The following is a 19,410-nucleotide window of genomic DNA, read 5'->3' on the forward strand; positions in this document are numbered from 1 at the left end:
AAAGCTCTCACTTAAGATTGATTGAAATACTATTTTAAAACATTAATATTCATAACGTATGATTAATTTATTTCTCTTATTTATTATATTCTAAAACCTTTTTTTACTGCTATATTCTAAAACCTATAGCCCACCAAATATATATAATTAACAATACATCTATAATGAACAATAATAATTAACAATTAAAAATATTACATTTAAAATAAAAACTTAATTATAAATATTTTTTAATACAAAATTTAAAGAATATATATAATATTTAAGTGTTTTATAAACATGTTTGTAAATAATGTTTACCTGTGCATGCACAGGAGATAACACTCTAGTTTAGTATAAAAGAAATCTTTAGTTTTTTGGAAATTTAAAATTGGAAATATTTGATTTTTATATTTATTATCAAGTTTGAAAAAGTTTATTGAAATAAAAATTTCATATTATTCTTATTCAATAAGTGTGTACTTTGTAGTGTATTGGGAAGAAAAAAAAAGCATCAGAGAACAGAAATTACGTAATCACACCCATCTTTTGAAGTATTTCTTCCCTGTAGCTTTTATTATACCCAATATCTTCAATTTTTTTACATTATTTGGAGCCCCTAACAAGAATTAGTGTAACGTTTTTTACGTCCAAAAGGAGGTCGATGTAACAAAAGCCTATAAAAGATAATAAGTTTTTGTATATTAGAAAATAGAGGGATATGAAGTATAATAAACGTAAAGGAAGGTATTGTGATTTACACAAATACTTATGATGTGATTTTAACAAATAGGAGATATAATTTTAGGTCCAATTTGTATTTCTTTATCATATAAATATTTGCCCTTCCAACATATATATTTTAATTACATGATGTGAACGTTTTTTTTTATATATTTTTTATGATAATTAATTATAAACATAAAATTTAGATATCAATTTTTTGATGACAAGTGTAATGCCCGGTAAGAGTATAGTAGTATATATTTTTTTTGAAAAACAAAAAAGAAAATAGAGAAATATAATTTTATTCTATTTTTGTAAAAAAAAAAAATAGGAAGAAAGAATAAGCGTGATGCAAAGCGTGTTAAGGATGCCACTGACTTAGGTAATGCACTTGGCAAATCCAACCACAAACAGCACAAGTTGAACTCAGATCCCACTTTGATAAAAGTGAAAGGACTTCGGTCTAAGCCAACCATGACCGTGCGATCTAAATCCAACGGTACACATCACGCGTGTGTACTTATGTCTCATCGAATCTGTGTGACACGCACTCACTCTCTCTCACCTCTCTCTCTCTCTCCCTCCTCTCGTCTCTGCAACTCCCGGTGGTTGAGAAACCCTAACCACCGTTGAAACGCCGTTGTTTCACTCCCAAACCTCGCTATTCACGCGCGTTTCCCGCCACCGTTCCGAAGAGAAGTGATTTCCACCAAGTTGAGCATCTGGGATTCTTCTTCAACCCCGAAATTGGGAGATTCGTGAATCAATTTGCGTCAGCTCGTAATAATTTATAGTCGTTGCTGTAAGTTAGGGTTTCCAGTTTTCCATGGCAATTTGCAGGAATTCGTTTAGTCAATAAATTTGTAAATGTTACAATTTCTGGGTTAATTTTCAAGTTTTAATTTTGTTCGTCGTTGTGGATCACAAAATCTTTTGTATTAGGGGCTTTATTAATCTTCATAGCTTCTTTTCCTTTTTATTAATCTTTTTTGTGCATAAGACTTTTAAAGTAATTATTATAAAAGTAAAAATTGTTACGGTATATGATAAGAGTGAGTGAGTGACACTGCATGGAAACTGAATTCAAAATATAATTTTTGGTTTTCGTCTTATTGAAGTCTCTGTAGCTTCTACAACTTTTGATATGTGATGATTAATTGATTAATAAATTTGTGAATTTATAGTTATATTATAGGGTAAACTATGTTTTTGGTTCCAGTATTTTCAATCAAATTTGGTTTTAGTCCTTGTAGTTTTAAATTGATCAATTTGGTCCCTTTACTTAAAAAAAATATGTGAATTTGGTTCCTTTACTTTAAAAAAATAGGTGAATTTGGTCCCTATACTTTAACAAATAGTTGATTTAGTCCTTATTTGGTCTCTCAATCGTCAATGCTTAGAAACTAAATCCACTTATTTTTTAAAGTATAGGGACCAAATTGATCCATTTGAAACTATAGGAACCAAAGTTTGACCAAAAGTATAAGGACTAAATACCTCTTTTATCCTATATTCTATATAGCTTAAACATATTTGAGACATTGAATTCTTATGTTATTGGCATCATTTAAGTATACCTGATGTTATTTTTGGTTGGATGGAAAGAAAATAGAGAGGAAAAAAACACACGTACATAACGATGTTTTTTCTTCTGTTTGGTTGGAGAGAAATTGGAAGAAAAAAGGAGACCAAAATTGACTATAGAAACTAAAATTCAAAATTTTTGTGTCTTTCACTTCTCTTTTAATTCAAATTTCAAAGTTTTCTTTCCTTAATGCACTCAACCAAACAGGCCTGAAGATTTCTTGTCGACCTGTGCCTTGCTTTCTGAAGCTGGTCTGTTTTGAGTTGCAACTTAAAAAGTCAGAGTCAAACCACAGAATAATGATGCCACTTCATAAAAGCTTAATTTGGTAAAAAAAATATTTGAACAAATATACTTTTTGGGTAGCTGAGTAGTTCATTTTCTTTGTTTAGCTCCATTTCATTTTGAGAATATATAATGCTTTTAACTGATGTACACAGGAAATGATTGTGGTGTTTACATAATGAACTTTTGTGCTGTCTTAGGAGATCAATTTTTTATTTTCTGGAACTTTCTTTTTTCAATTTTGAATTTACTTGGAGCACAGGCAACTTAGATGGCACCTACTTTCTATTTGATAGGGTTAAAGGCCTAAAGCATTCAGTCCATGGTCTGTACATTTACCCATGAAATAGGCACACTGTAAGATAGTGGTATAAATTGTTTGAAATGGATGTTCAAGTGATAAATGTGGAAGTAAGTGGTCATCAAACTAAGGCAGATGATGGCGATGCAGAACCAAGTGACGGTGAAGTTAATAATGCTGAAAACTATGGATCTCATGTTGAGGATGAGATTTCTGAGCCACACATGGGTATGGAATTTGGCTCTGAAGATGTTGCTAAGAATTTTTATAATGAATATGCTAGACACATGGGTTTTAGCTCTAAGGTTGGCCCATATGGTCGCTCTAAAGCTGATGGCGAAAATATGTATAGGGAGTTTGTGTGTGGTGGGGAAGGTTTGAAAAAAAGCCCAAATGAAAGTTGCAATGCAATGATTAGGATTGAGCTAAAGGGTCAAAATAAATGGGTTGTAACAAAATTTGTGAAGGAGCATAGTCATTACATGGTGAGTTCCAGTAAGGCACACAGTCGTCGGCCAAGTAAGCATTTTTCCAGTGTTGGAAGGACAATGCCTGAAACATATCAAGGAGTGGGTCTTGTTCCCAGTGGTGTCATGTATGTATCTATGGATGGGAATCGTGTTTCAAATCAGAATACTCGTGGGGTGAAGAATATTCATACTGCTGCTGCTGAACGCAGTCACTTAGTTAAAAATTCCACATTGATGAATTATTCTGTTAGGCCTTGTTCTCAAAACAAGACATTGGGGAGGGATGCTCATAATCTGCTGGAGTATTTTAAGAAGATGCAGGCTGAGAATCCTGGTTTCTTCTATGCGATACAACTTGATGAAGAGAATCGTATGTCTAATGTCTTTTGGGCAGATGCAAGATCAAGGACAGCATACAGTTATTACGGAGACACAGTTCATCTGGACACAACATACAAGGTAAATCAATATAGAGTGCCATTTGCTCCTTTTACTGGGGTAAATCATCATGGTCAAATGGTTTTGTTTGGTTGTGCACTCATTTTGGATGATTCTGAGGCATCTTTTCTGTGGCTCTTGAAGACATTTCTCACAGCAATGAATGATCGCCAGCCTATCTCTATAACTACTGATCAAGACAGAGCCATGCAGACAGCAGTTTCTCAAGTTTTCCCACAAGCTCGCCATTGTATTAGCAAGTGGCAAATCTTGAGAGAAGGCCAAGAAAAGTTGGCCCATGTCTGTCTTGCACATCCAAATTTTCAGGTTGAACTTTATAATTGTATTAACTTGACAGAAACCATTGAGGAGTTTGAGTCATCTTGGAATTTTATCCTCAATAAATATGAACTCAGGGGAAATGATTGGCTTCAGTCATTGTATAATGCTCGTGCTCAATGGGTTCCGGCATACTTTCGTGATTCATTTTTTGCAGCAATATCTCCTACTCAAGGATTTGATGGTTCTTTTTTTGATGGTTATGTCAACCAACAGACGACGTTGCCATTGTTCTTCAGGCAGTATGAAAGAGCTTTAGAGAGCTGGATCGAAAAGGAAATAGAAGCTGATTTTGAGACAGTTAGCACAACACCAGTTTTGAAGACGCCTTCGCCAATGGAGAAACAGGCTGCTAATCTTTATACAAGAAAAATATTTTCAAAGTTTCAAGATGAGCTTGTTGAAACTTTTGTTTATACTGCAAATAGAATTGAAGGAGATGGGCCAAATAGCACATTTAGAGTTGCAAAATTTGAGGATGACCAAAAGGCATACATGGTTACATTAAACCATTCTGAGTTGAAAGCTAACTGTAGTTGCCAAATGTTTGAGTATGCAGGCATTCTTTGCAAGCATATTTTAACAGTTTTCACTGTGACAAATGTACTTACATTACCACCCCATTACATCTTAAAACGGTGGACACGGAATGCCAAAAACAGTGCTGGATTGGATGAACATACTGGTGAATCACATGCACAGGAGTCTTTGACAGCAAGGTATGGCAATCTTTGTAAGGAAGCCATCAGATATGCTGAGGAAGGGTCAGTAACTGTGGAAACTTATAATGCTGCAATAAGTGGTCTTAGAGAAGGTGTAAAAAAGGTTGCTAATGTGAAAAAAAGTGTTGCCAAAGTTACGCCTCCTAATAATCAGGCCAGTGGGACTGCATATGATGACAGGAAAACTACTCCAACTTTGGATACAACTCCTCTTTTATGGCCTTGGCAAGATGAAATAACAAGAAGGTTTAATCTTAATGATGCTGGTGGTCCTGTTCAATCAGTTGCTGATCTAAACTTGCCACGGATGGCCCCAGTCTCTCTTCATCGAGATGATGGTCCATCTGAAAACGTGGTAACTGAAAATATAACGATGCGTTCTATTTCTCTGGTTTAGTGGAATATGAATCTATAACATTGATGTGGTCCTTGGGTTCTTTCCTGTAGGTAGTTCTTCCATGCCTAAAATCAATGACATGGGTAATGGAGAACAGGAACTCAACTCCAGGGAATAAAGTAGCTGTTATCAATCTGAAGGTATGCTCATATTAACCACAAATAAGAAAATACATATTTTAGTTTGTATTATGGGTAATGGGCTTCAATCCTTGATTTGCAAGGGTATAAATATCTTTTGTAGTCTTTTCATTTGGCAAAGTACTGTATTTTTCTTGTCAATTTTTTGGTAACCTGTGTGGAGATTTAGTCCGTTGACATATTTCAAACATCATATTGCAGTTGCAAGATTATAGCAGGGCTCCATCTGCAGAATCTGAGGTTAAGTTTCATCTCTCCAGAGTTACTTTAGAACCAATGTTGAAGTCTATGGCTTACATCAGCGAACAGCTGTCAACACCAGCTAATAAGGTTGCTGTAATAAATCTCAAGGTATGTCATCTTATTTTCTGAACTTATTCTTCTCATACATTCACTGTTTGAGTTATGTTGAATTATTTTTCTCGACTTCTAGTACTAGAAAAGCAGTGATAATTTGTCTTCATACTTCTGTGATAATTTTCCTCCAAACAATTTTCTTCATACTCTAGAGATTAAGAAAGACATACATGTATTCAATTTTGATTTATAAAGTGAAAATTTATGATAGAGTACCTGCTAATTGCTATTGATTTTGTTATTCTAGAAGATAAATTAATGCATTAAATTTGATATTTGACAAGGGAATTAAGCTTGTTAATCGTATTTCAGGAGGCTTTGGTGGTATTGGACAATGAGGTTGATTATTAAAAAAGTGTTATGAGAGCGTGTTTTATTGGCTAGTTAGAAAAGTGACTAACTTATTTAATTTTCTTGTTTTTTTTTCTTATAAGTGTTTATGGAAAATTTACCCAACAGGGCATAGAACTTTATTTGTTTTGACACTAATATCCTATAATTAGTGTAAAATGAGAGAAATATAGAGGGATAATGGACTGAAACTGTGTGTCAGAGTACACAATGAATGCTTGTTAATATAGACAGGTAGTATTGATTACACATAATTAGAGGATATTCAATTTCCTCTAAATCAGATCCTCTAAATCAGATATCATATCCTATCACATTATTATACATTAAATTCTTGTTTCTCATCACTTACCCTCAAGCTAAAGCTTTTAGCTTGTTACAAGAAAATTTATTCCCAACTAATACATAAAACTTTAGCTCCACTAAAAAAGACAATAGTTTGAACGACAACTCAGGGATGTTGGTGAAGTCAGGGAATATTGCTAGAAAGAGAGAGCTGGAATCAGCCTAAGAAAAACAAGTTCCAACTTTCTTAAAACCATCATTTGAAGCTTCAAGCCAATATTAGTGAAGACCAATACAAGCTGATTTTCTGCCCTGTAAATTAGCAAAACTACGGTAAATCCCTATATTGCAGTTGTTATATTCTAATTAAGGAAAGAATCTCAGATTTGCAATTACAAATAGGCTTTTAAATGGCTTTAAATATCCAGCTGTATTATGCTGCAATTAGAACATTTCCATTTCCATTGACAGCCCCCCTCAAATTGATGCTGGTGAATCTAAAAGCATCAATTTGTCAACTAGGAAATCGTGGCGTTGACGAGTTAATGATTTGGTGAAGATGTTTGCAAGCTGGACAGAAGTGGAGACATGAGGTAGAATGATAACTTTGCGGTTGTGGGCCTCGTGGATTGAGTGACAATCAACTTCTATGTGCTTTGTGCGTTCATGATAAACTGGATTTGATGCAATTTTAATGGCAATGGTGTTGTCAACATGTAATGGAGTTGGTTGAGCTTGCGTAAAACCAAGTTCTATAAGAATGCCATGCAACCAAATTATCTTAGAGCAAGCAACAAACATGTCACGATACTCCGATTCAGTGGACGACTTAGAGACAGAGTCTTGTTTCTTGGATTTCCAAGAAATTAGAGCATCACCTAGAAACATACACCAACTAGTAGTGGATTTTCTTGTGTCCGGACATCCAGCCCAGTTAGCGTCACCATAGGCTCGAAGTTGGAGTGAAGAACCTGCAGGAAAAAATAAGCCACGGTTGGAAGTGCCAAGAAGATATTGGATGATGCAATGGACTGCTGAAAGGTGGAGATGCTGAGGGGATTGCATGAACCTGCTCACTGTGTGGACAGCAAACGATATGCCAGGGTGAGTTATGGTTAGGTAGATAAGACTACCAACCAACCTGCGATATAAAGTCGGGTCCTCAAGAAGAGAACCTTCATCACGACTGTATTTGACACTAACTTCCATGGGGGTATCAATAGTGCTTGAATTGGTGAGACCAAATCTTGAATATACTTGTGCTGATTTAAGAAAAGGCTTGCTGGTTGATAGCGAACTTCTAATCCCTGGAAGTAAGTGAGTTGGCCAAGGTCTTTCATGTGGAAGGTGGAATGCAACAGCTGTTGAGTTGCATAGATAGCTGTTTAATCAGAACCAGTCACCACAATGTCGTTCACATAAACAAGAAGAATCACTATGCCTTTAGAATTTCTTTGTAGAAAAAGAGAATGGTCATACTGGCTTTAAGTGAATGAAAAGCCAAGAAGAGTGGACCGAAATTTCTCAAACCATACTCTAGGTGCTTGCTTCAAGCCATATTAAGAGTGTTTTAGTTTGCAAACAGCATTAAGTGAGGGAGTTGTCATACCCTTGGGAAGTTTAATGTAAACTTCCTCCTCGAGGTCACCATAGAGAAATGCATTTTTGACATCTAATTGGTATAGTAGCCAAGATTGAGAGGCAGCAAGAGCAAGAACAATGCGTACAGTAGTCATTTTTGCAACAGGTGCAAAGGTCTCACCATAATTAAGACCATATTCTTGCTTATTTCCAAGAACAACCAAGCGAGTCTTATAACTGTCTATGAATCCATCCGAACGAAGCTTTATAGATAACACAAACTTACTGCTAAGAGGTTTAATTGATGGAGGATATGGAACAACATTCCATGTCTGATTTTCTTCAAGTGCTAGAAGTTTTGTTTCAATAGCTTTATGCCAATGGTCATGCTCCATTGCCTGTTTATAAGAAGATGGAATAGCAATAGAGGATAACATGGCTGTCAATGATAAAGGAGAGATGAAACCATGCATATCTGGGGGTTTACAAACACGGGAATTGCGTCGTAGTGGTGCTAGATCAACAGTCAGAGAGTGATTCTGAGGGGCCCTAGGAGCAGATGGAGGATTTGAAGTCGCATGATTATGACGTTGGTACACCAAGAATGGTTTAGATGATGGTGATCCTGTAGAAGAGGTATTAAGTAATGGAAAAATAGAAATTGAGGGAGAGAGATGATCATGGTGAGTAGCAAAAATTTATGTATTTCCCTGAAATATGACATTTCTAGAGACCTGAATCCGACGTAGATTAGGATCATACCATAGAAAACCTTTTTTGGTGAGTAGAATAACCAAGAAATGCACATTCAACTGATTGAGCAATGAACTTTGTCCGTTCTTGTGGGGAAAGATGCACATAGCATACACAACCAAAGGTACGAAGATTAGAATAAGTGGGTGGGTGACCAAATAGCTGAGTAAAAGGAGTGTCATGGTTCAATGTTGGAGAAGGCAAGCGATTAATAAGGTGAACAGTAGTAGAGAGAGCTTCACACCAGAACTGAGATGGCACAAAAGATTTCAACAAAAGGGTGCAAACAACATCTAGAAGATGACGGTTTTTTCTTTCGGCTACCCTGTTTTGTTGAGGGGTTGAAGGACAAGACCTTTAAGAGATAATACCATTTGTTCTAATGGATTCCTGAAATAAATGAGACATGTACTCCCCCTCATTGTCAGAACGAAGTATTTTTATTTTTGAAAAGAATTGGGTTTAAGTATAAGCATGAAAAAATTTGAAAGCAGTGAATACTTCGTTGTTTGAGCGTAGAAAAAAAACCCATGTGAAACAAGTATAATCATCAATAAAAGTGACGAAGTACTTGTAATTAGCATGAGATATTACAGGTGCCATCCCCCACAAATCACTATGTATCAAATCAAAAGGTTGTTCTATAGTGGATGTATGAGTTGGAAATGGTAAAATTTGACTTTTGCCAAGTTTACGAGAAACACAATCAAATTGAACATCACAAAGAGATGGTGATTCTTTATTTCCAAGAAAGCCAGATTTCAACAATCCATGAACTACATTTGAATTTGGATGTCCAAGATGCTTATGCCACATGTGGGAATCAACATGAACAGAATTACAAGAAACATAAGGTATGGAAAGACATGGAGTCAAAGAGAAATGGATTGGAAAAAGGTGTCCAACTTTAGGCCCTTCACAATCATCTTCCCTAACTGTTGATCCTGCACAAGACAACTGGATTTTGAGAATTCTACCTGACAATCATTATCGACCAATTGACCAACAAAAATAAGGTTACTCTTTAGGTCAGAAGAGACAAAGACATTAGTTAAAGATGAAGAAATATCACCCACTACTGTGATAGCTAAATGGTTGCCATCAGTAGTATGAATCTTAAGATCTCCAAAATATTTGGTGGCATTAGTAAGGAAATGAGCATTGTTTGTCATATGATTGGAAGCCATAGATTCAAAGTACCAAGGAACAAAGGACGAAAAGGTTTTACCCGAGAGTCCTAATGCAGAGTGTCGCAACCTATCATTCGATGGGAGGGTGAGGCGAAAAGCCAAAGGTGCGTCTTCTCATGAAGAAAACGTGTGGAATCGCCGCCAACGTTTATTTGAAGAAAACGTTAGAAAAACCAAAAAGAGGTTTGGAAATTTTGAAAATAAGAGTTCGGGAGTTGGCCCCCATTTTGTGCAAGTTCAGAACAAGCATTCCTTTCCATCATATGGCTTGCCTCCCAACTACACACCACCCAATCTTGCCCACACTCCCGATGAGAATGTCGACAACTCCGCACCCATGCCCAGGCATTGGACCTTGAAATGATCTCAAGTGATATTTGATAAAAAAAAATTAGTTATGAGTTGGTGTTATCTTGGTTTTGTTTATTAACTTTCAATCTCTTTAAAGACAACTTTACAATACTAATGATTGGTTAAGATTAAACTTTACAAAGAAAAACGAGATCGTCGATGATAAATGAAGAAGATGGATGTGCACATAATAACAGGGGGGCCACTAAGGGTAGATAGATCACATCAAAATCTTAAGAAAACAAAACTAACCGACGGTCGCACGAAAAACACCGAACAAGGAACGATGTAGAGATTGATCACAGTCACGATTCGGTAGTACCTCAGCTTCGTTTCCTCTTCTTTCTTCTTCTTCTTTCTTAGTTCTCTCAATTCCCTCCACTTCTGAACCTTGGAACCTCCCCTCAGCCTTCCATCACGCTTATTTATAGCAAAAAATGGCATTCGGGACCATGGCAGCTCGCCCAAGCGAGCTGGAGCTCACCCAGGCGAGCCAGAGGCTAGCCTGGGCGAGCTAGGGTCCAGGAAACTCAATAAAAAGACCATTTTGCCCCTCCTTTTTGGTATCCTTTGCATTCTTGATCAAAACATTGAACGATCTTTTGTCTTGTGCGGTAAGTTGTGTTGAACAATGCAGTTCGGCTAGTGAGAATCAATGAATGATAGTCCCCGGACGAAATTAGGGTATGACACAGAGAATGCGGAAATGATCATTTGTTGAACCATTTTAGGAGTCAATGGACAGGGGCAAAAGCATTGTGTTGGACACAAGCTGAATTCATAGAGCTACTAGGAGTAGAAGAACCAACTGAAGCAGTAAAAGCTGTTGTAGAACTCCTGGGCAGTCGTATGAGACATTCTTTAGTAATATGCCCATCCTTTTTACAGTAACTGCAAATTTTTTTGGGGCAATTGGAAGCATAATAGCCAAATTCTTTGCAGTAGAAGCATTGAATAGCACTCATGTCCCATCCTTTTGGCTTGGCTTGTGTTGCAATTCACCACTAAAGAGGGTACAGGGTTGATCCATGGTGTTTTGAGTGAGAAGGCGTTGTTCCTCACGAAACAAATCATTGAGACATTCATCCAAAGAGGGTACAGGGTTTCCGTTCATTAGATTAGACCTTATTCCTTCAAATTCAAATCGTAGTTTCATAAGAAACTGATCACGTTTAGTAGTTTCATGAACAGATTGTACGGAACTAAGGCCTTCAGAAGGTAAATTTTCATAGAGAATTTCAGTGTATTCAGACCACAAATTCATGAAATTAGAGTAAAAATCAGAAATAGAGAGACTATCCTGTTGAAGCTGGAATCTTCTTTCCGTGTTATTCTGATTGTAGATTTTCTGCAGATAAGCCCACATCTCGGATGCAGTCTTGAAGGGTCGAAGATTGAGAACAATGGTGGGATCAACAGAGTCAGAGGCGATAATCCAGGCCATGACCAGAGCATCCTTAACAACCCACTTGGCATGCTCTTCCTTGTGGGTGGCTTTGTTAGGAGTGGGGTTGCTGCCATCAATATGACCCCACAGATCTTTACCGGTGACAAATATCTCGAGTTGAAATGCCCAGGATGAGTAATTCTTGCCATTGAGGTGGACCATTAAGACATCATACTTTTCAGAAGACATGAGGCTAAGAAAAAAAATTGGTCACGTGGAACCAATTTCAGACTAGGAATGAGCTGAAGAACAACCAAGAAAGAACTTGATCTGGAATAGGAAAACAGACTTGGATAAGAATTGCAAAAGGACAGAGACTTATAGGCTAGGCTAGACTAGGATCGTGACCCAGTTTGATACCATGTCAAACTAAGAAAAGTGCAGGGTAAAAAGTGTCTTTTCCTCTGTGTATTCCCCTATAAATATTGCTTATTACAAATAAATACAAGCTGATTTTCAGCCCTGTAAATTAGCAAAACTACCGTAATTCCCTATACTGCATCTGTTATATTCTAATTAAGGAAAGAATCACAGATTTGCTGTACAAATAGGCTTTTAGATGGGTTTAAATATTCAGCCGTATTATGCTGCAATTAGAACATTTCCATTTCGATTGACAAACATTGCTATAGAGCTGGAATAACCACCAGCCTAAGAAATTTATGGCAAGCAAAGGAAGCAAGTTCCGACCTTCTTAAGAACCACATTTGGAAGCTTCAAACCAATATTTTGAAGACAACTCAGGGATCTTGGTGAAATTGGGGAATATTGCTAGGAAGAGAACGCTGTAACACCCATCAGCTTAAGTAAATCAAAAGCAAGTTCCGATCTTCTTAAAACCAAGATTTGGAAGCTTCAAATGAAGTGTGGAAACTCAATTATTCAAACTGAAGAGGTGAAATCATGATTAAGTGACAGCAAAGCGAGAAAAGTCACTGATAAACATGCCGGAAAAAGGACAGCAACAAAATAGGCAACTGGAAAATAAGCGGCAAGTTGAAGACAGTGGCCGGAAAACATGCCGAAAAAGGCAGGAGCAGAATAGGCGACCGAAGTTCTTCGCTGTATAATGAATGGCAAGTAGAAGGCAGTGACCAGCAAATGGGTACGAATAGGGATGAAACTCTAGTGGTAGGAGCAGCTGGGCGACCACCATATCAAAAAGTACTGTTGAAACAGCAGCCAAACGCGTTGTCACGCGACAGAAACAAGGAAGTACTGTTGAACCAGCTCCGATGGAGCTGAAACTGCAGGGATTGGTGTGCGAGGGAGGTACGACACCGGAGGTGGAGGTGTGTCATCAACGGCGGCGACATGCTCTCTCTTACATGCCAGAAAACAGATTTGCGATAGTGCTGTTTGGTTCGCAAAGAATGGGCGTGTGAGGGAGTGTCACCAGTCTGATCAAGATGCCATAACCATGTCTTGTAGATCGGTGGACGATGATGCTGGTGGTGGGGTCACATGCCAGAAATGTTGCCGGAGCTCCGGCGACGGACTGTGGAGAACAGCAGTGGCTGATGGAAAAGAGGGGAATCGCCGAAAAAGGGGCAGCAAGCAGAAAGGTCAACTGGGAATGTGGAAAACGGTCACCAGAAGAAAAGCGACTAGTGGAGAGCTCCACCGAAATGCGGAAAAAGGCCGTCAGAAAAGTGACAGCAGCTGGAGTCACTGGAGAGGGAGAAAGGGTAGTCAGAAAGTGCCGGAATAAGTGTGACGACTAGAAGTAATTTTATTTCTTATTTATGATTAAAAAGAGAAGAAAATCACCCTATATATAGACTTTTATCACATTTAATTCAGGAACTTCGACTAAAATACTTTACAATTCTCAAGAGCCTAAGAATATGTACATACTAAATAAAGGAAAATATGTACAATTCATTAATCATATTAATTACAATAATTATACTGTACAGCACACTCCCCTCAAGTTGGAGAATGAATACCAATCATTCTTAGCTTGCAAATAGGATCTTGAAACCACTCTATAGGAAGTCTTTTGGTGAATACGTCTGCTAACTGGAGGTGGAGTCTTGAAGGAACGTACACCTGTATCTGTAAAACCACTGTCTAATTTTTCTTTAAAGAAGTGTCGATCTACTTCTATATGCTTTGTCCTTTCATGTTGAACTAGGTTATGTGCAATGATGATGTCAAACTTATTATCAGTATCACAAAATAGTTTCATAAGAGCTACATACTTTAGGTCATTGAGAACAATCTTGATCCATAACAACTCACGCACTCCTTGAGACACGACTCTAAATTTTGCCTCTCCACTTGGCGTGACCTTTTGAATAATTCTATTTACAACTTGAAAGTGCTGCCATGGGTCATGTATGAACTTACTAACCATACTAACTGCATAAGCTAAATCAGTCGTGGTATGTGATAGATAAATGTATTTTCCCCCAAGTTTTTGATATTGGGTCTTCTCTACCTTAGGGCTTTCTTCATCATTCTCAATCTTGTATTTTTTCTCTGAGTACTCTAGAAGTCTTGCAACCCTCCTTACCCGTTTCTTTAAGGAGATCCAGCACACGGTTTCTTTGAGAAATAAAGATGCCTTTCTTAGAGAGACAACTTACATTTCAAGGAAGTTCTACTTCTCGAGGTCCTTCATCTCAAACTGAGTAGTGAACTTCTCCCTTAAAATTTGTTTTTCGACCTCATCATCACCTGCGATAATCATATCAATATATCATCTATATAGGCCAAAAGCACTGCACACTTTCCTCACTAAGAATGTTTTTGAAAAAGTGTATGATCACCTTGACTTCACTTGTACCACATGGAAACCATAGCTTAAGTGAAGCTTCCAAACCAAGCACATGGAATTTTCTTGAGACCGTACAAGGCCTTCATTAATCTGCAAACCTTATTTCCTCCATTAGTGGTACCATGTCCAGGTGGGATCTCCTTGTAGATTTCCTCTTCCTGTGATTGCGGCCTATTTGGAAATGCATCACCATTCAAACTCTGTTGTAGCCTATGGCGGCCCCGCATAGCTATGGCACACTATTATTGATAACTATGTTCTGCCTGATTCTTATGATTCTGCAATTTGCAAAACACAACTGAAACTCTTTACAGCTCGTGTTGTATTTGACCTGGATTGGTGGTGTGACCTGTCCAATAAAATCCATGATTTTGGATTTTTTTTTTTTATCAGAAGACTACCCGGATTTGTATTATAGTTTAATGAAGGCAGATAACAATTTGTTTCGCCCTATCATCATGTCATTTCTTGTAAAAAAAGCACGAGCCCTTTATATTTACTTTTGAACTTTAATTAGTTTTTCTTCTTTTATATTTTATGCATTATGTAAGGACTTGAGTACTTGTGAATCATAATTTATTTTATTGGCTTAAAGAACCTTTCTGCCCTTATAAAGTAGGTTTATTTTTTATTTTTATTTTAGTCCTTTAAGGATTTATGTTTTAATTTTATTCCTTGTAAATTTGTTATTTTTAGTCTTTTCTGTCAAGTGTTGAGTAACAATGTTAACTGATGATGTAACCATAGTAGTCAATAGCAAATAGTGGCGTGGAGCGGCCATCCCTGAAATACTATTATGGTTTTGTTCGATAAGGTATTTTAGTTAGTTTTTAACTTTTTTTACTAGCTGAAAAACTTATTTGACTATTCGGTAAATAAGTTTTTTTAGTAGCTTCTAGCGTTTTTTGAAAAGCTACTTGAAGTGGTGTTTTTTAAAACGCTAACTTCTAATTTGTAGCTTTTCATATTTTCTTTCCTTTTTATCCTTAATATATTTATCAAATTTCTTGCTTACCCTTTTTAAACAAATCATGATTTTATTATTTTTTAGTCATTTTATATTTTCCAGTTACTTTAACGGCGAGTTTTACTGAACATTTATAATTTAATAAGTTAGGTTTTCATCTTTTATCTAGCTTATTAAATTAAAGTGTTTGGTAAAATTAATTGTTGAAGTAACTAAAAAGTGTAAAATGACAAGAAAAATAATACCATGATTTATTTAAAAAAGGTAACAAGAAAAATGAATAAATATATCGAGGTTAAAAGTGGAAGAAAATATAAAAAGTTAAAAGCTAACATTTTAATAAACGCTAGAAACTACTAAAAAAAAGTTTTCTTACCGAACAATCAAATGAGTTTTTAGTTTTTCAGCTAGTAAAAAAACCTAAAATCTAGCTGAAATGTCTTGTCGAACATGACCTTTATTTATTATTATTCTTTAGTTTCATGGCATGACAAGTCAATGGTCTGCCAACATCATTAATGTAGTTACTTGACTGCAGAGACTAGTATAAAAAAATTTAAATTTTACAAGGACTAAAACAAAAGGAAAAAAATCTTTAAAAGACATAAAAAAAGCCCCATATTTTATAGGGGGGTTATTTAAGCCTTTTTTATTTAATGATTCATGAGGATTGTCTTAACCTCTGGTGGCTAAATGTCTTTGGACTTGTATTAAATTTGCACTCTGGGTATTTTCTTCAATTATATGCACATATATCCTTTCTCTATATATTTTTTTGTGAAATATACGTTTAGGATATGATTGATATGCATTAATTGTATAGCTAAAATTGGGGATTTCCTTATTTACTCTTCATTATTAGGTTTCCCTTATTATGTATCCATTCTTATTATAAATAAAGGTTGTGTGTGGTAATAGCACACCACACAGTAAATACTTTTCTTACATGGTATCAGTAGTTTAGGTTTTTCAATCCCTTTCTTTTTTTCTTCAGCCACAGCCCACTTTTTTTTATTAGTTAAAATGTCTTGCTGAACATAACCTTAATATGAAAAAGGAAATCAGTATTGATTACAAGATCAATCAATTACTGATAATAAGGAAACTAAATAATGAGTAATAAGGAAAATAATCTTATACTAAATTGCTGTAATTAAAATATATCAAATCATATATTTCACACCCCCTCAAGCTGAAACATATATATCATATGAACTAAGCTTGTTACAAATGTAGTAAATCCAACAAAAACGAAAATAAAGACGGTTCTAATCGTGTGGTTGCGATGAAAAACCTCGGCGGCTGCCAACGAAGGCTTGTAGTTGCCATGGGTGTTCACTTGTTAATAAAGCAAACCATGCCCTCAGGCAGAAGGAGGTGATTCAAGTGTGACGCTTACCAAAGATGCGTCACGTGCCGTGTTTGTGAATTTATCTTGCTGGAAAAGGGCTTTGGTTGGGGTTGCTGTGGCAGTGTGTTGAGTTGGCTGCACACGTGGACAGTGTGGCATTCTTGAAAGGTCACTTTTGCAGACTGACAAGAGGGCAGCGCACTGGCTGCCAAACAGACCGACAAGTGGGGGTGGGTATTGTTCACTCCCAAAGAAAATTGTGCTCAAAATTTATTTGTGCGAGGGACGTTGGTGAACATTATTGCAGAAGGATGCCGAGAAGGGAGAGGCGACGGTAGTCACTGGTGGTCATTGGTGAAAGGATGCCAAGATGGCTGCCAAACAGCAGTGTGTGCGGTACTACATGCATGTTTGCAAAGAGAAGGAATGTAACTTTGGAAGGACAGAAAAAGGTTCATCGGGACGGTAGGTCCCCGGCAGAGAATGACTTTCATTATTCCTCTGTCAAGAATAACCTAAGCTCTGATATCATATAACAGTCTATTTGGTAGCTGGTATTGTATAGTAGAATATTTAACAGAATGTAGAGTTCATGATTCCTAGTATGGAAAAAGGTCCCTTGAATCATGATACATATCTCTATTTGACAACTATAAATAAGAGTATTGTTAATTCTCACCAACCATGTCTTCTGTAGTATGATATTCTCTATGTCAAATCCCACTTACTGAAAAGGTTTCCTTTGATTCTTTGTTTCTTTACTTTGACCAGTTTTTTGATTGTTTAATGAAATTCTTGAACAATTTTCAGCTTCAAGATACCGAGACAACCTCTGGTGAGTCAGAAGTAAAGTTTCAGGTGTCCAGGGATACATTGGGTGCTATGCTGCGATCAATGGCCTATATCCGTGAGCAGCTTTCTCATGCTGTAAGTGTTCCATTCCTGTTATCTCTAATTATATACAGGATGCATATGATATAAGACTATTACAATTTATCTGAGGTGTGTTTTCTTTTCTTCTATGTTCTTCCATGTATAATAATAGTTGCCAACTACCCCATCCAATGTAAAATTTGCAAATATCACAGAAATGTGTCACAAATCTCATATCAATAATTTGATACTATGACCTATTGATCAAACATATTACATGATTAGTAATAGTGATTACAAAAGATTATTTTTGGCACTTAAAAAAGGCCTGTTTTGTATTAATGTCTAATCCTACTCTTGACCCTGAGAACTATCCTAGCATCTAGTAGCTTATGAAAGTGACCTTTTAAGTAGCCTAAATGAATATGGAATGAATTATTACATGAATTTCCTCTGATCCATAAGCATTGCACTTCTTGACCTTGAACTTATGCTTGCATTGAGGTTGTTCGGATTCCCAAATAAAAGAATAGCTTTTCATATATCTTTAGAAATATGTAGTGTCAATAGAAGAATTTTGCTAACAGTGGTAAACCAATAAAGTTATTAACATAACCATCATCCACCTTTATCAAAAGAGGGCTAAACTAGTTCAGTCAGTATTCTGACCTGAGTTGTTAAAAGTGTTCAATATGTTATGAATATGCATTGTAATTTATATCAAAATTATTAGTACGTATTCATTTTTGGGTACAATTTACATTGATTTATCCGAAAATCTGTGTCATTACTGGATAATGCCTTCTATTTTTTTTAATACTAATGATGTTCGTTTAATTGTTAAACTTTGGCAGGATGATGCACAATCAGAACCTCTGTCGAAAAAACACAGGAAGTAAAGCATCAATATTTCATTTCATATCTGTTGGGTGTGGCAACATATCTTGATAGAAGCGTGATGACCACTCAACAAACAAGAAAGGCTTAGAAATAGTAGTGTATCTGTTGTATCTTTTAGTGTGTAGCTTTTTTCAAGATTGTTTTAACTTTTAGGTTTTTCCAAGTCTGTAGTAACTTATTGTTGTACATGTATCATATGGTAGGTAGCAGCTTTGGTTTATGCAAAGCAGTTAAATTATCTGCCCTCCTTTATCAAACAACCAGAAATAACGAATAAAAATGGGTTTAACAATTTGGTCTAAGTAAGATATTGGACTCCTGAAAGATAAAAATGTGCAAGGTCATTTGGAAGAATTCTAATGGAATTTGCTTAATTTTGTCTTATCTTAATAATGTACTTAAACAAGTGAAGTTTATGAAAGTGATTTAGGATGATATGAAATTTACCAAAAACGTTGTTTTTTATACAGTAATTAAAGACTATTTGTCTTTTTTTTTGTGAAGTACTTTTATGATATTGAACACGATGTTAAAATATTGATATTTATATAATAGAATTGAACTAAATGTTTGTGATACAAGTTTTTAATGTTTAATAAAGGTTTTTCTTAAGTGATGTTTAAAAGGTTTTTTTTTGTCTAAAGCACGGTATCTTTAATGAGATTTATTTAAGGGATTGATTTTTTTAATAGATATTTTTTTATACCCACAAATCACAGATTACACCCATAATCACATACTTAAGAGATAAAGTTATTTATTGACTATGTTACACCGAATTTTTATACTTTTAACATCATCGATTGAAATAATTAGACTGCAGAAAGTATCCTCTTATAA

General features: G+C 35.9%; 1 protein-coding gene across 2 annotated transcripts; it reads left to right on the top strand.

Annotated features, from left to right (window-relative positions):
* The first annotated feature begins 1,102 nt into the window (after positions 1-1,102).
* Positions 1,103-18,862, top strand: LOC100786516 (protein FAR1-RELATED SEQUENCE 3). Of its 2 annotated transcripts, none has more exons than XM_006605570.4 (6): positions 1,103-1,507; positions 2,872-5,197; positions 5,293-5,382; positions 5,584-5,733; positions 17,608-17,724; positions 18,525-18,862. In XM_006605570.4, the coding sequence occupies exons 2-6, from the start codon at positions 2,960-2,962 to the stop codon at positions 18,567-18,569; spliced, it is 2,640 nt and encodes an 879-aa protein (XP_006605633.1). In that variant the 5' UTR covers positions 1,103-1,507; positions 2,872-2,959; the 3' UTR covers positions 18,570-18,862. The 2 variants fall into 2 exon arrangements, with proteins under 2 accessions (XP_006605633.1, XP_006605632.1); XM_006605569.4 differs by having other exon boundaries at positions 1,104-1,507; positions 2,872-5,200.
* The last annotated feature ends 548 nt before the right edge of the window (positions 18,863-19,410 follow it).

The sequence above is a fragment of the Glycine max genome, chromosome 20 (genome assembly GCF_000004515.6).
Source record: "Glycine max cultivar Williams 82 chromosome 20, Glycine_max_v4.0, whole genome shotgun sequence".
Taxonomy (NCBI): domain Eukaryota; kingdom Viridiplantae; phylum Streptophyta; class Magnoliopsida; order Fabales; family Fabaceae; genus Glycine; species Glycine max.